The sequence below is a fragment of the Chiloscyllium plagiosum genome, unplaced genomic scaffold (assembly GCF_037043375.1).
Source record: "Chiloscyllium plagiosum isolate Xiang-an unplaced genomic scaffold, Cpla_swu_hap1 HiC_scaffold_27, whole genome shotgun sequence".
Lineage (NCBI taxonomy): Eukaryota > Metazoa > Chordata > Chondrichthyes > Orectolobiformes > Hemiscylliidae > Chiloscyllium > Chiloscyllium plagiosum.
This window is the reverse complement of record NW_028270165.1, coordinates 91,123,316-91,141,015: the sequence shown is the minus strand read 5'-3', so window position 1 is coordinate 91,141,015 and position 17,700 is coordinate 91,123,316. Positions and strand designations below refer to the sequence as shown.

Sequence of the window (17,700 nt, the reverse complement as noted above, 5' to 3'; positions counted from 1 at the left end):
TGATTGTGGGATGGCGATTTTCAGCTTCCAAGGAATAAGAGAGGAAAGAGTTCACTATAAATTAGAATTTATGGGATCGGTTGATGAGCCGAGGAGTGTCAGTTGGAGTTTAATTTAGAGAAATCAGAGGTTTGCATTTTGGTCAAGCAATCCAGGCAGGACTGACACAGTTAAGGGGAGTGTTGCAGAATAAAGAGACCTTGGAGTGCTGGAGTCTCAGGTGGATAGAGTAGTGAAGGCAGCGTTTGGTTTGCTTTCCTTCATTGCTCATAGCATTGAGTATAGGAGTTGTGCGATCATGTTATACACACTTCTCACTCGAACGTGTTATCTAACTGCTTAACTGTTTCTGTTCTTTGGTATGTTAATCCCAGAACCTGTTTTCAGTAACTTTCTCAAGAACGTAATTTAAATGCAAAACTTTTATATCAAAAATGTCAGGCTGACTCGACATTGTGACCCAGACAGAATTCACACCTATTGGTGGGTAGGCTGGGACTTTTTTCACTGGAGCACAGGAGGTTGAAAGGTGAAGGTATCGGGTGCCTCATTAGCAAGTTTGCAGATGGGCATTCAGATTGATGGAATATCAGATAGTGAAGGGGACTGTCAGACGATACAGCAGAATATAGATCGGAGAGTTGGGAAGAGAAATGGCAGATGGAGTTCAATCCAGACAAATGCGAGGTGATGCATTTTGAAAGATGCAATTCAAGAGCGAGCTATACAGTAAATGGAAAGGTCCTGGGGGAAATTGATGTACAGAGAGATCTGGGTGTTCGGATCTATTGTTCTCTGAAGGTGGCAATGCCTGTCAGTAGAGTGGTCAAGGCAGCATACAACACGCGTTCCATCATCGGACGGATTGAGTAAAAGAGCTGGCAGGTCATGTTAAAGTTATATAAGATTTTGGTTTGGCACATTTGGAATACTGCGTACAATTCCGGGTCGCCAGATTTCCAAAAGGATGTGGATACGTTTGGAGAGAGTGCAGAGGAGGTTCACCAGGATGTTGCCTGTTATGGAGAGCACGAGCTATGAGGAGAGGTTGAGTAGATTAGGATTATTTTCATTGGAAATAAGGAGGTGGAGGGTGGGGGTCCTGATTGAGGCCGAAAAACCATGAGGGGTCTAGACAGGGGTGGATAGTAAGAATTATTTTCCCAGAGGGGAAGACTTAATTTCTCAGGGTCACGAGTTCAAAGTGAGAGGGGAAAGGTTTGAGGGAGATGTACATGGAAAGTTCTTTACACTGAGGGTGGTGGGTGTCTCGAATGCATCGCCAGCGGAGGCAGTCAGGTTGGGATCAATAGCGTCATTTATGATGTAGCTAGACAGATACATGAATGGGCAAGGAGCAGAGGGATACAGATCCTTAGAAAATAGGCGGCAGGTTTAGATAGAGTATCTCGATCAGCATAGCCTAGGAGGGCTGAAGGGCCTGTTCCTGTGCTGTAAGGTTCTTTGTTCTCTTTATAGAGGTTTACAAAACCATGAGGGGCAAAGATAAGGTGAACGGCATGTGTCGTTTCAAGATTATGGAGCAAATTAAGCTGAGAGGAGAAAGATTTAAAAAACACATGAGGAGCACCTTTTTTTTTTAAACAGTGGTTTGTGTGGAATGAATGTCCAGAGGAAATGGTGGATGCAGGTTGAGTAACAACGTTTAAAAGACATTTGGATAAGTACATGAATATGAAAAGTTCAGGGGGATATGGGGCAAACATGGGCAGGTAGGACTAGTTTAGTTTGTGAATATAGTCAGCATGGACTAGTTGGACTGAAGGGTCTGTTTCTGTGCTGTATGACTCTGTAACTGTTCTGTACTGGTCTTGAAACCATTTTACTTGCCTTCCCCCATAAACATCCACTTTATGGTTGTTCTAAAATCAAATATATTCAGCCTTGAATATTCAGTTCTATATTCAGCCTTGAATATATTCAATGACCCCCTAACTGCAGGAAGACATCCCTACTTCTGAACTCAATTCCTCTTGCTAATATTCCTCTTGCCTGGCTGATTGCTTGCTGCATCCGTCTGACAACTGGCAGTGACTGGTGTGGAAGGACGCTGAGGCCACTTTCTACATGCACACATCATTCCTGAGGATGGGCTCGTGCCTGAAACGTCGATTCTCCTGCTCCTCGGATGCTGTCTGACCTCCTGTGCTTTTCCAGTGCCACACTTTTCGACTCTCATCTCCAGCATCTGCAGTCCTCACTTTGTCCACATCCCAATATGTCACCATTTAAACAACGTACCTCCTTTCAGCAGTTATTTTTTCATAACCGAGGCTATAACTTCACACTGTGGGACTGCATTTGCCGTGCGTTTGCCAATTGAGACACAGACCTGGACCAACGTTTCCCGACTCTGTCCCTTCCCTAGATTCACTTACTTTCTTTTCAGTTGCTGCAAGTCAACAATTTAACCCCAGAATGAAAAAATGAAATGGTAAAGACAGTGCCGTACTCACAGATGGTGGAGAGAGGAAGGAAGTTGCAGTCTGAGGTGAAGCTCAATCTTCTTTTGGAGAGGAGCAGCAGCATCAGCTTCAGAACCTGATGGTCCATCTTCCGCATTCAGACAATTGGGGAGCTATGATTGGCAGGAGGACCAAGCTCCTTGTCTGGCTTCTCATTGGTCCATTTGAAGAAGGGTTTGCACTGTTTCTGCAGACAGAGCATGCGGGGCTTTTGCTGAATCAGCATAGAGTCAGAAGTGTACAGCGTGGAAACAGACCCTTCGGTCCAACCCGTCCATGCCGACCAGATATCCCAACCCAATCTAGTCCCGCTCCTCAACACCTGGCCCACATCCTTCCAAACCTTTCCCATTCATATACCCATTCAAATGCCTCTTAATTGTTGCATTTGTACCAGCCTCCACCACTCCCTCTGGCAACTCATTGCATACACGTACTACGCTCTGTGAAAAAATTGCCCCGTAGGTTTCTTTTACATTTTTCCCTCTCACCCGAAATCTATGCCCTCTAGTTCTGGACTCCCCAACCCAAGGAAAAAAACTTTGTTTATTTATCTTGTCCATGCCCCTCATACCTTTTTAAACCTTTATAAGGTCACCACTCAGCCTCTGACACTCCAGGGAAAACAGCCCCAGCCTGTTCAGCCTCTCCCTCTAACTGTACCTCTTATGCTCGCATCCAAATCATTTATATAAGTGACAAAAAGTAGAGGACCGAGCACCGATCCTTGTGGCACTCCACTGGTCGCAGGCCTCCAGTCTGAAAAACAACCCTCCTCCATCACCCTCTGTCTTCTACCTTTGAGCCAGTTCTGTATCCAAATGACTAGTTCTCTCTGTATTCCTTGAGATCTCACCTTGCTAATCAGTTTCCCACGGGGAACCTTGTCAAACGCCTTACTGAAGTCCATATAGATCACATTACTGCTCTGCCTTCCTCAATCCTCTTTGTTACTTCCTCAAAAAACTCAATCAAGTTTGTGAGACATGATTTCCCACACAAAACCATGTTGACTATCTCTAATCAGTCCTTGTCTTTTCAAATACATGTACATCCTCTCCCTCAGGATTCCCTCCAACAATGTGCCCACCACTGACGTCAGCCTCACTGGTCTATAGTTCCCTGGCTTGTCCTTACCACCCTTCTTAAACAGTGGCACCATGTTAGCCAACCTCCAGTCTTCTGGCACCTCACCTGACGTGCACAGAATGCTGTATGGAGATGCTGTTCCTGATGGATTTAAAGCGTCCAACTGCCACAATTTCTACCCACCCCCCCCCCCCTCCCCCCAGTCACTTGTCATCACCGTGCAGGCTCCTCGCTATTTTTGATCATGTTACCTAGAACCTCATGATTATATCAATCTCAATGAGGTCACCCCTCAACCTCCTGTGCTCCAGTGAAGAGATTCTCAGTCTCTCCTTATAACTCAAACCCTCCAGTCTTGGTAATATCCTGGTGAATCTTTACTGAATCCTCTGTAATAGTATTCTTCCTATTACAGGGCCACCAGAAACGTTCTCAGTACTCTACAAGTGGCTTCACCAACATCCTGTACAACTTCGAAATGATGTCCCAACTTCTTTATTCAATGGTGTGGACAAATAAGGTAAGTGTGCTGAATGCCTTCTGAAGCACCCTTCCAACCAGTGATGCAACTTTCAATGAAGTATGTACCTGAACCCCCCCCCCCATATCCCTCTGTACAAGTCCTGCCCTTATTTTAGGAAAATGCAATCCCTCACTTTTATCTATACCTCTCTCATAACACGCGCTCTCTCAGATGTACACACACCCTCTTACAGGCTTCTCCTCCATCACAGTCCCTTGACAAAGCATGTGCACACATACTCTCTCTCTCGCGCGCACGTACACACACACACACACACACACACACACACAACAATAGGGTGCATTTGCAGAATTATATTTACAGATATATTCAACTTTGCACAAAAAGCGCACAACATGCAGGTAGTCAATCCATGTAATATTTTATACATTCCTAGTTTGGAAATAGTACCAGTCTGATTTAAGATTGGGATGCTGACGCACCTTTCATGCATTGTCTGGGCTGAGATGTCACCAGTTTAAAAAAACCCTTGTGATCTTGAGAATATGACTGAATAGTAGTACTGCGATGTACACATTAATGAAATAAAACCTGCAACCCATTCTAAAAGATGAAAGACTTAACAGCAATCTACATTTGTCAATATATCATATCAATTGCATGACACTGTGACCTTTTGCTCTTAACTCTGTGTCTTATGATCCTGCTCCACAGCTACCCGGTGAAGGAGCAGCGCTCCGAAAGCTAGTGCTTCCAAATAAACCTGTTGGACTATAACCCGGTGTTGTGATTTTTAAACCATGTCCCACCTAGTCCAACAGCAGCACCTCCACCTCCTTTCTAATGAACACAGCCCACACTTCCCAGTGCTGTCAGTAAACTGCCGCTGAAACAATGCAGTGCCTGCACTCCCGAAAAATGTAAACTTCTGACGAAACCAGCTACTCAGTCACTGCTCCATCTGATATACAACATAGGTAACTTAATGCAGGAGGCTGCAAGAAATAAGCAGCTTTAAAACAAAAACCGCTTGGAGCTCTAAGCTTTCAATGAGAGTCTGAGTCCGGCAGAATGTTCAGGTAACCTTTATTGTGTCCCAACATTGTTACAGCTTCAGTTGCCCCCAGCAAAAAGGCAGAGAAAGAGTAGATGTTTGTTAGACAGCTCAACAACAGGGGGAGGAGCAAGGGGCGGAGCAAGGCCAACAGCAGGCCCCCGCACGACGCCTGCATTGCCTTGCACAGTTTACAAAAATCCCTTCCCCTTCAGAGACTCCAAACAGTGTGGGAGCAGGCCACTCGGCCCAAAGACAACACACTGATCCTCCGAAGGGTAACCCACCCACGCAATTCCCCTGCCCCTATTGCTCAATATTTACCCGTGACTAATGCACCTGACCTGCACATCCCTGTGCATGATATCCCAATCCCATCTCGTCCCGCCTACCAGCACAGGGCCCATATCCTTCCGTTGCTTTTTAAGTGTTGTAATTGTACCAACCTCCACCACTTCCTCTGGCAGCTCATTCCATACACGTACCACCCTCTAAATGAAAAGGTTGCCTCTTAGGTCTCTTTCATATCTTTCCCCTCTCACTGTAAACCTATGCCCTCTATTTCTGGACTCTCCCACCTCAGGGAAAAGACTTTGTTTATCTATCCTATCCATGCCCCTCATGATTTCATAAACTTCTATAAGGTCACCCCTCAGCCTCTGACGCTCCAAGGAAAACAGCCCCAGCCTGTTCTGTCTCTCCCTATACTCAAATCTTCCAGTCTTGGCAACATCCTTGTAAATCTTTTCTGAACCCTTAAGTTTCACAAATTCTTTCTGATAGAAAGGAAACCAGAATTGCACGCAATATCCCAACTGTACAGCAGTAACATGACCTCCCAACTCCTGTACTCAATATTCTGACCAAATAAAGGAAAGCATACAAAACACCATCTTCACTATCCTATCAACCTGTGACTCCACTTTCAAGGAGCTATGAACTTGCACTCCAAGGTCTCTTTGCTCAGCAACACCCCCGAGGACCTTACCATTAAGTGTATAAGTCCTGCTAAGATTTGCTTTCCCAAAATGCAGCACCTCACATTTATCTAAATTAAACTCCATTTGCCACTTCTCAGTCCATTGGCCCATCTGATCAAGATCTCATTGTAATCTGAGGTAACCTCCTTCGCTGTCCACTACACCTCCAATTTTGGTGTCATCAGCAAACTTACTTACTATTACCACTTATGCTCACATCCAAAAAGTAGTGGGCCCATTATCTATTTTCAAAGTGGAATTGACAATATATTACATGTATTGACTGCCTGTAGATTGTGCAGTCTTTCAGCAAAGTAGAATGTTTAGGGTGCAGGTTTGCTCGCTGAGCTGTAGGTTTGATATCTAGACGTTTCATTACCTGGCTTGGTAACATCATCAGTGGTGACCTCCAAGTGAAGCAAAGCTGTTGTCTCCTACTTTGTATTTATATGTTTGTTCTGGATGGGGTTCCTAGGATTTGTGGTGATATCAAAGTTATGAAGAGAGATACATATTTTGTTTAACCAAATACAATGGCAGTGCAGAGAAGTTCAGAAAAGGGCAATAAATATTTACTTTTTACCCCTTATTCAACTCATTCAAGAATTTCAAATTGAATCTGAGCGAACTTGAGAGCAAATGGCAACATTCGTTTGTTAATAGACTCACTATAAATTATGAAAGATCACTTTTATCTAAGTCACAATGTTTAATCCCAAACGGAGCAATTAAGTGCAAAAGTTACTTTCAACCATTTAATAAAACACTGCAAATTTTATTTCATATGAAAATACATTCATTTTATAATTTGGATAAGATCTTTACAAAGGAAATATACTAAACAAAATAGCTTTCCTAGGTATCAATATTGACAACAGTTATGCAGCTATTATTTGGCAACTAACTGAAATGATTTCAGAATAAATGAGCTGCTTCATTATTATACATTGAGATATTGCATATCTTGGCTCTCACCCAAGTATTCTCCGAAGAAAAAAATGCATCTGGATGGGGACATGAATAGGAAGAATTCAGAGGGATATGGGGAAATGTTGGCAAATGGGTCACTAGATTGATTTAGGATATCTGGTTGGCCTGGACTGAAGGGTTTGTTTCTGTGTGCTCATTACAGACGCCCCTCTTCTGGGATCCCCATACCAGCTGTTATTTTCATGAAATAATCTGACAATTGTTGACTTCCATCAACCTATTCCATCTGGAGAAAATTCCTCTCTCTGCAAAGGGTGGTTCACGTTGGCAAATTCAATCCTCCTCCGGTCCTCAGGAACACAATCTATAATGCGCAACGTTCTCAATACCTGTTTAACGTTCAGTGGGGAAACTATTTTCGGTCCAACAGTTACACACAATTCCTCCGAAATGTTTTTGGCAAATGTACTGCTCCCACGAGAGCTCGTGGGCCCACAGTTCAAATGCTTTTAACAGCTTTTTTTCTCATTTCCCCGCCTTCCCAGGATGCAGAAATTTCCCACCAGAAATTGTTTGTCCTGAAAAAAATCCAGCAGGAACATGATTGTGGAGCTATCAGTAAAAAAAGGCTTCATATGGGTCAACCAAGGTTAAAAATGGAAGAACATCTCTGTTCAAAGTTACTGTTCGTTTGCCCTTTCAAAATTCCTTGAATTTAAGGTGTTCCATTGTAGCATTTAATTATGATCCATTAAAAGCAGCATCCGGTCTCATCGGAGTGAGGAACCGACTCGACAAGCGAAATAACTTTTCTGTCTGCTCTTGAGATGTGACAACCTCTCCCTCTCTCTGTTGATGCAACAGGATTACCAGAGCTGGAAGTACCACTCTCAGAATACAATTGCTGATTGACAGTTTACTTCTGTTGCTTAACGTAAGGATTTAAAAGCTGCTAGCCCGATCTCGCACAAAGCACAAAAGCCAAACTGTTCACCCGTGCCTGCACAGAGGAGAAATTGCACTTGGAATAGATCACAAAATAAGAACTGTTACCAGTCCTACAACTCATGTGTTTCCCACGGACAAAGTAAACATCACACAACACCAGGTTATAATCCAGCAGGTTTGTTTGGAAGCACTAGCTTTCGGAGCGCCGCTCCTTCATCAGGTGGTTGTGGAGAATGAGATCATGATCACAATTTATATCCAAAGGAGTCTAGCGTCATGGAAATGTGACACATCAAACAATTTTAGATGAAATCCTTCATCTTTTAGAATAGGTTTCTGCTCTTTGGTTTATTAATCCCAGAACTTATTTTTTGTTACCTTCTCAAGAATGTCATTCAAATGCAGAGCTTTTCTAACAATGAGTGTGAATTCTGTCTGCGCCTGAATGTTGAGTCAGACTAACATTTTTCTATATTTAAGTTACATTTTTGAGAAGGTAATTTACAGATTCGGGTGTAAAGGTTAGGGTGGATAGGCTGTGCTAAATTACCCATAGTGACCAGGAATGTGAAACTTAGGGTGGATTGGCCATGGGAAATACGGAGTAAGGGGGTGGGTATGTGTGGGATGCTCTTCAGAGGGCCAGTGTGGAATAGATGGGCTGAATGGCCTGTTTCCACATTGTTGGGATTCTATGACTCCCACCACAAAGGAGCATTTTATCTGCATCAATCCTGTCAAGCCCCTTTCAGAATTCTACTGGTTTCAATAAGATCACTTCTGGTTCAGAGAGGTAGACAGCACAGAAATAGACCCTTTGGTCCAACTCATCCATGGCGACCAGGATTCCCAAACTAAACTGGCCTCACTTGCCTGCGTTTGGCCCAAATCCCTCTAAACCTTTCTATTCATGTACCCATCCAAATGTCGTTTAGACTTTGTAAACGTACCTGCATTGTCCACATCCTCAGCAAGTTCATTCCACATGTAAACCGTCCTCTGTCAAAACGTTGCCCCTCAGGTTCCTTTTAAATCTCTCTCCTCTCACTTCAAAGAAATATGCCCCCTAGTCTTGAGCTACCCTACGCTAAGGAAGAGCCCTTTGCTATTCACCTTTCCTCCACTCCTCATGATTTTATCAATCTCAGTCATGTCACCTCCCAAACTCCTGTGCTCCAGTGAATAAAGTCCCAGCCTCTCCTTATTACTCAAACCCTTCCAGTCCTGGCAAACATCCTGGTAGGGGAAACTCCTCAATCCACAAACAACTTATTTATATAGGCCCACAGAACGCTCTTCACCCCAGAGGCAGTAGTATGTTATTCCTCTCTATCAGTACATGACTTACTTGCCCCGTCCCCAGTCCCCGATTCCAATCTATTCATCAGAATTTCTACTGCCGACCCTGCGAAGAGAAATATCACTTTCCAATATCTCCGGTCTGTGTATACAAACAGCTGGTGAAACACTGGCTGGGGTACAGCAGGCCTTATGTGGCACATGGACCTGGAATGGAACCCTTCCCGTGCGCATTTATAGGCCTTTTCTCTTTTCAGAATCTGATACTGTCACCAAGACCATGTACAATAGAGCTAAGGGAGAGCCCAATGGGAACAGCATTCTGAGGACCATTGTCTCCCATACAGTGCGAGTCCTCGAGTCACTTGGCCCATTTTTTACAGCGCTCAAGCAACTCCTCTTGCAAAACGTTGACCCTTTACTCCTGTAGACCTGTCCAGACCCCCTGCTGTAACATGTCAGTAATCGATTTTGACAAACTATCCCTAATATACACCAAACCAGACTATTATTTCTTCAGCTAAGGTAAAGCTACCAATTTCCTTATCCTGGATGGCAAAGATGTCCCTCATAAGGTCACTATCGGAGCCCTTGTTCCCACAACAGTATCTTGTCCTGGCCAGTGGACAAGTCGATGGAACCTCCATCTGAGGAGGATGCAGCGGTCGATCTCAGCCAACCTTGCTCCAACTGGAAGGATCCCAAGGGACTGGGTGACAATACAGGACACCCGATAGGCTGGGAAATCCAGAGTACCCTGAGGTTGGAAGGATCAGCAGGGGTGTCAAGTTAACAGAACCACAATTCCCTCTTTTGCGGCCTGACCATTCGAGGAAATAAGATTAAAGAGGCTCTGAAACAGAGTAAACTGGGATTATCAGACCTGTGTCTTTACTCTGTGCTGAATCGGTATGCCTTAGACTATATACTCCCCCAGGAGGGTGAGGTCTGCACCATTGTCCAAGATAAATGCACTATGGGCATTCCCGATCTCAGTGGCAATATTACTAAGATACAAGAAGAGATCCAGGTATTCCTTGACAGAATGACTGAAGGGACCAGTTGGGGAAACTGTAGAACGGGCTGATGGTACAATTGGCTTATCAATTTAGCTATGTCTGTTTGTCAGTATTGTTATTGTTAGGTATTTAATTGCTCGGCTTATGAGGTCCCTTAGTGATATAGATTTGCCCCAGAAGATGCTCCTTTTGCGATCCGATGGCTCACCCACGTGTCAATGGCGATGATAAATATGACCAGATGAGCTGCGAAGATGGTGGTGCCGCTCTTCAGGATGTTGATGGCTGGACCACCTTGAAGGGCATTCGTTTGGACTAGCCTTCTCTTTCAGTGATCGTGGTGCAATCAAAGGGAGGCATGAGGGTGTGGGCATCTGGGTGAGAAAGTCTATACCCTTAAAACTTCCCTTTAAACATTCAGACTCAAATGTAATGCTGAATTATTTACTGCACTAGAAAATAAACAGGCAGGAAGGCTCAGAAAGAAGAGAGAACTTAAAGATAAGGACACCTGGGCTCACCAAGTGATAACAGGATGCTGTAAGGCAATTATGAACGTTTGCCTCAGCATCGGTGAATCTGTGTGAACAGGACCCCAAGTGATAACATTCACAGCCGTTCCCTTCTGAGACCATTTTAGTGCTGAGGCTGTTGATTCCCGTAGAAAATTAACTCAGTGTTTATCTGCACTGGATTGAAATGAATTGCATTTTGGGACTTTCTGATGATATTGAGTAGCCATTACTGGTTATTAAATACAAACTCTGTAAAAGGAAATATTGATAAAGCTTTACCTTACTTGCTGTAGCCGAGGAAACGGGCCGCGGGCATACTTCCGGCTTCGGGATGGCCACGCCCCCTGGATCTGCTCCCGCTCCTTCCGGAAGCGGCACATAAGCCCCGCCTCTGGGAGCCAAACCTCTTTCCTCCAAGCGCACCAAACCCCGCCCTTTCGCCACGGACTACGCGCGAGTCAAGACCACGCCCCCTGCCCGCACGCGCAACCGCCCACAAAGCCGCGCGCCTCCAGGCTCGACGCGCGCACCGCCCGCTGACCCGGACCGCTGCTGAGTCCTTCATCTTTTGGAAGGGGTTGCAGGTTTCAGTTCATCAATATATAAAGTCCAGAACTTTAGATCAGATTCCCTACAGTGTGGAAACAGGCCCTTCGGCCCAACAAGTCCACACCGACCCGCCGAAGAGCAAAACACCCAGCCCCATTCCCTGTCAGCCAACACTACGGGGCAATTTAGCGTGGTCAACTACAACACTTAAAGTTATTCCCTAGCTTAAAACTATTCTCTTTAAAAGACCCTCTATATTCATTAAAGTCTTAGCCTTAAGTATGCTACATGCTACAAGAATTCCACGACTGTTTGTATAATGTTCCCCTTCCCTTCCCACTACTACACCCCCTCACCCATCTGCAAAAACATTTATAATCTCCCACAGAAAGACGGATAGGGATGTAAGGCAGGATTTCAGGGAGCTAGGGTGGAAGCTGAGGGCGAGAACAAACAGAGTGGTTATCTCTGGTTTGTTACCCGTGCCACGTGATAGCAAGGCAAGGAATAGGGAGAGATATCAGCTGAACACCTGGCTGCAAGGATAGTGCAGGAGGGAGGGTTTCAGGTTTTTGGATACTTGGGGCTCATTCTGGGGAAGGTGGGACTTGTACAAACAGGACAGTCTTCACTTGAACCAGAGGGGTACTAATATCCTGGGTGGGAAATTTGCTGATGCTATTCGGGTCGGTTTAAACTAGCTCAGCAGGTGGATGGGAACCGGGGGGTGTAGCTGCAATGCACAGGAGGATGAGAGTAGGAAGGACAGGGACAGGATTTCAGGGTCACAGGAATGTGCTGGCAGACAACAAAGTGGTTTGAAGTGTTTCTACTTCAACGCCAGAGTATCCACAATAAGGTAGGTGAGCTTGCAACACGGATAGGTACCTGGGACTTGGATGTTGTGGCCATTTCGGAGACATGGAGAGAGCAGGGTGAGGAATGGATGTTGCAGGTTCCAGGGTTTTGATCTTTCATTAAGAACAGCCAAGGCGGTAAAAGAGGGAGAGGCGTGGCGTTGTTAGTCAAGGATAATATAATGGTGGCTGACAGAACTTTTGATGAGGACTCATCTACTGAGGTAATGTGGGCTGAGGTTAGAAACAGGAGAGGAGAGGTCACACTGCTTGGAGTTTTTTTATAGGCCTCCGCAGAGTTCCAGGGAGGTGGAAGAGCGGATTAGCAAAGTTATTCTGGGTAGGAGTGAAAGGAACAGGGTGGTCATTATGGGGAACTTTAATTTCCCAACATTGACTGGAAATGCTTTCACTCTAGTATGTCGTATAGATCAGTTTTTGTCCCGTGTGTGCAGGAGGGTTTTCTGACACAGTATATTGAAGGGCCGACAAGAGGGGAGGTCACACTAAATCTGGTGCTTGGTAATGAACCAGGCCAGATGTTTGATTTAGTGGAAGGTGAGCACTTTGGAGAGAATGACCATAATTCAGTTGGGTTTCATTTAGCGATGTAAAGGGATAGGAACATGCCACAGGTCAAGTATCGATGGGGAAGGGCAATTATAATGCAATTAGGCAAGACTTAGGATTCATAGAATAGGGTAGCAAAATGCAGGGGATGGGAACAATTGAAATGTGGAGCTGGTTTAAGGAACAGATATTGTGTGTCCTTGATAGGTATGTCCCTGTCAGGCAGGGAGGAAGTGATAAGGTAAGGGAACCGTGGTTTACAAGAGAAATTGCATCTCTTGTTACAAAGAAGGAGGAGGATTATGTGTTGATGAGGCAAGATGGTTCAGATGAGGCGATGGAGAGTTACAGATCAGCGAGGAAGGATTTAAGGAGAGAGTTAAGAGCAAAGAGAGGACATGAGCAGTCTTTAACACATAAAGGAGAACCCTAAAGCTTTCTATCGGTATGTGAGGAATAAAAGGATGATTAGAGTAGGAATAGGGCCAGTCAAAGATAGAAGTGGGAAGTTGAGTGTGGGCCCTGTGGAGATTGGAGAGGTGTTAATGAATACCTCTCATCGGTCTTCACTCAGGAAAAGGAGAATATTGTAGAGGAGAAGAATGAGGTACGAGATATTAGACTCGAAAGGATCGAGGTTAGTTGCACACAGATGTTATGAAATTCTAGAAGGAGTGAAAGTAGACAAGTGCCCTGGACCGGATGGGATTTATCCAAGGATTCTCTGGGAAGCGAGGGAGGAGATAGCAGAGCCTTTGGATTTGATATTTGAGTCGTCATTGTCTACAGGTTTAGTACCAGAGTGGAGGATTGCAAATGTTGTGTCCTTGTTCAAGAAGGGCAGCAGAGATGACCCAGGTAATTATAGACCAGTGAGCCTAACTTCTGTTGAAGGAAAGCTTTTGAAAAGGAATATTAGAGATAGGATTTATAATCATCTAGCAAGCAACAATTTGATTTCCGATAGTCATCATAGTTTCATCAAGGGCAGATCGTGTCTCACAAACCTCATTGCGTTTTTTGACAAGGTGACCAAGTATGGAGATGAGGGTAGGGCAGTTGACGTGGTGTACATGGACCTCAGGAAAGCCTTTGATAAGATTCCACATGGCAGGCTGTTGGAGAAATTGCAGAGGCATGGGTTGTTGTCGTTCAGTTTGCCGAGCTGGGAATTTGTGTTGCAAACGTTTTGTCCCCTCTCTAGGTGACATCCTCAGTGCTTGGAAACCTCCTGTGAAGCACTTCTGTGATGTTTCCTCCAGCATTTATAGTGATGGTGTCACCGAGACAGGGGACGAAATGTCGGCAACACAAATTCCCAGCTCGGCGAACAGAACCACAACAACATGCACCCGAGCTACAAATCTTCTCCTGAACTTTGAAGAGGCATGGGATTGAGGGTGATTTAGCAGTTTGGATTAGAAACTGGCTTTCTGAAAGAAGACAGCGAGTGGTGGTTTATGGAAAATATTCAGCCTGGTGTCCGGTTACTAGTGGTGTGCCACAAGGATCCGTTTTGGGACTACTGCAGTTTGTCATTTTTATAAATTACTTAGATGCAGACATAGGTGGATGGATTAGCAGAATTGGACTGAGTTGGCAAATGGAGTTCAATGCAGCTAAATGTGAGGTGATTCACTTTGGGAAGAATAACAGGAAGGTAGTGATGTTGGAGTCCATGTACATAGATCCCTGAAAGTTGCCACCCAGGTAGATAGTGCTGTGAACAAGGCATACGGTGTGTTAGGTTTCATTCATAGAGGGATTGAGTTCCGGAACCGCAATATCATGCTGCAACTATACAAAACACGGGTGCAGCCACACTTGCAATATTGTGTATAGTTCTGGCCTCCATATTTCAGGAAGAATGTGGGAAGCATTGGAAAAGGTGCAGAGGAGATTTACCAGGATGTTGCCTGGTCTGGAGGGAGTGTCTTATGAGGAAAGGTTGAGAGACTTGTGTCTGTTCTCATTGGAAAGAAGGCGGCTAAGGTGGTATTTGATAGAGATATATAAGATGATCAGAGGATTAGATAGAGGAGACAGTGAAAGACTCTTTCCTAGGATGGTGACGTCAGCTTGTATTAGGGGGAATAACTACAAATTGAGAGGTGATGCATTTAAGACAGGTGTCAGAGACAAGTTCTTTATGCAGAGAGTGGGAAGGGCGTGGAATGCCCTATCTGCTAAGGTAGTCAACTCAGCCACATTAGGGAGATTTAAACAATCCTTAGATAAGCGCATGGATGATTTTGGGATAGTGTCAGGGAATGAGCTGAGAATAGTTCACAGGTCGGCGCAACATCAAGGCCGAAGGGCCTGTTCTGCGTTGTATTGTTCTATGTTCTAAACTTAGTGCAGGAGGCGGAAAGAAATGAGCAGCTTTAAAACAAAAACCTCTTGGAGCTCAAAGCTTTCAATGAGAGTCTGAGCCCGGTGGTAAGTTCAGGTAACCTTTATTGCAACCCAACTTTGTTACAGCTTCAGATCCTCCCAGCAAAAAGGCAGAGAAAAAGCAGTTGCTTTTTGAACAGCTCAAGGTGAAAGTGCACACACCACACCTCTCCCTGTCCCACCCCCCTCACTGTCTTTACTCTTGGCCAGCACCAAGTTGTCCCTTTGTAATTGGATCCTTGTTACAGCCGTAACCCGGAGGAAGTATTGCCTCACTCAGCAATTTCAACCCATACCCTGTCTCCAAGTAAGGTTCTCCCCGCTCATTTGCCAGGAAGGGGCAGTGTAGTGTCAACCAGACTGCTGTGTGTCTGGAGTCACGTGTAGGCCCGTCCGGGTAAAGGGTGCAGCTGGAACGACTGAGTGAATCCTTTCCCACAATGGCGGTTCCCTTCCCTAACAAGGGAGAGAGTGAATCAGATGGGGGCTTTCTCCCCCGCACCACCCCCTCCCTGAAACGGTCTCATCGTTAGATTCTGAACTCCACATTTCTGACCGAATACCAATTCTGCCATCTGTCGTGGTGGGATTCGAATCCGGGAGTCCCATCTGTCGAATCCGGGAGTCCAATCGATAATGGCACTCGGCCGTCACTCCTTCAATCCCCCTGCGATGGCACGTGAACTCGCTGGTGCTTCCGCAGGTGGGAGGAGTAGGTGAAGCCCTTCCCGCACTGAGAGCAGGTGAACGGCCTCTCCCCAGTGTGGATCCGCTGGTGCCTCAGCAGGGTGGAGACCTGGTTAAAGGCCTTCCCGCACTCTGGGCAGCTAAAGGGCCTCTCCCCGGTGTGGATCCGTTGGTGCTTCCGCAGGTGGGAGGAGTAGGTGAAGCCCTTCCCGCACTGAGAGCAGGTGAATGGCCTCTCCCCTGTGTGGATCCGCTGGTGCCTCAGCAGGGTGGAGGATGTGCTGAAAGCCTTCCCGCACTTGGGGCAGCTGAAGGGTCTTTCCCCCGTGTGGATGCGCTGGTGTCTCCGCAGGGTGGAGGAGCAGGTGAAGCCCTTCCCGCACTGAGAGCAGGTGAACGGCCTCTCCCCCGTGTGGACCCGCCGGTGACTCCGCAGGGTGGAGGAATCGCTGAAGGCCTTCCCACACTCAGGGCAGCTGTAGGGCCTTTCCCCCGTGTGGATACGCTGGTGCCTGAGCAAGGTGGAGACCTGCATAAAGCCCTTCCCGCAGTTCGGGCAGCTGAAGGGCCTCTCGCCCGTGTGGACATGCTGGTGGGTGAGCAGGGTGGAGGAATTGCTGAAGGCCTTCCCACACTGAGAGCAGGTGAAGGGCCTCTCCCCCATGTGGACCCGCCGGTGCCTCAGCAGGCTGGAGGCGTGGGTAAAAGCCTTCCTGCACTCTGGGCAGCTGAAGGGCCTCTCCCCCGCGTGGATCCGCTGGTGGGCCAACAGGTGGGAGGAATGTCTGAAGGCCTTCCCGCAGTCGGTGCAGGGGAATGGCCTCTCCCCGGTGTGACTGCGCCAATGAGTCTCCAGAGCAGACGGGACACAGAAGCCTTTCCCACAGTCGCCACACTTCCACGGTTTCTCCACGGGGTGAGATTCCTCAGGTCTCTCCATGGCCACAGCTTCAGCTGCACACAAACATGTGTAGAGCCCTCCCTGCCGTGAAATCCCCTTTCCAGGCGGTACAACTGTTTCAGGCTCCACGCAGTGCGCTGCAACAGTGGGGTCTCTCGTCCAGTCCCACTGATGCTGAAAACGTCCTCAAACAGGAGCCAAAAAGCGTTGATCCCTCTCACAGAAATCCCAGTTAAAAATTGTTGTGGTCCCATTGGATTTAGTGACTGTCAGACATTGACATCAAAGTGAGGACTGCAGTCGCTGGACAGTCAGTCAAACAATGTGGCGCTGGAAAAGCACAGCAGGTCATGCATCATCCGAGGAGCAGGAGGGTCAATGTTTCGGGCGTAAGCCCTTCATCTGTTGATTTTGAAACTTCAGTCTTCAGATTTTCAAATACTCTGCAAAAAGAGATTACAAAAGTCATCACTAATCAGTGCAGGGTAGAAATTCAGAACAAGCAATTCTACTTTCTGTGGAATATTCTTTTGTTGTTCCACAAAATTGAAAGCACCATGCCACTCTCTCTCCCCCTCTGTTCTCACTCCGCTCTAACTAAATCCCCTGCAGGTGCTGATTCAGGATCTTACAGGGGCAGAAAAACCAAAAACATCAAGACTGACATCTCTCTGAATTTTGGATACCTCCACCTGAAAGTTAATATCTTTCACAACGTTGGGATACTGCTGAGAGTGAGCAGGTCTGATTTTGGGAAGCAAAAAAAAAAGTGTCCATTCAGGGTGAACCTGCAATGCAGCTTCTGGAGGAAGGACCAGACACAAAATGGTTAATGACCCCAAGAAGGTGGGAGTAAAATGAGACGTCAAGGCATTAACACCAACACACTTCAGTCAAACTCTTCTGCTCCCAGTCAGGGCAAAACATGCTCTGAAAGT

General features: G+C 46.1%; 1 protein-coding gene across 1 annotated transcript in view; it reads right to left on the bottom strand.

The window, feature by feature from the left end:
• The window catches only part of LOC148144987 (uncharacterized), a 518,924-nt gene that overhangs the window by 46,717 nt on the left and 454,507 nt on the right, over window positions 1–17,700 (bottom strand). The window contains exon 8 of the mRNA XM_087975452.1: window positions 15,845–16,815. Coding sequence (XP_087831578.1) covers window positions 15,845–16,815 — 971 coding nt within the window. The remainder of the gene's footprint in view (window positions 1–15,844; window positions 16,816–17,700) is intronic.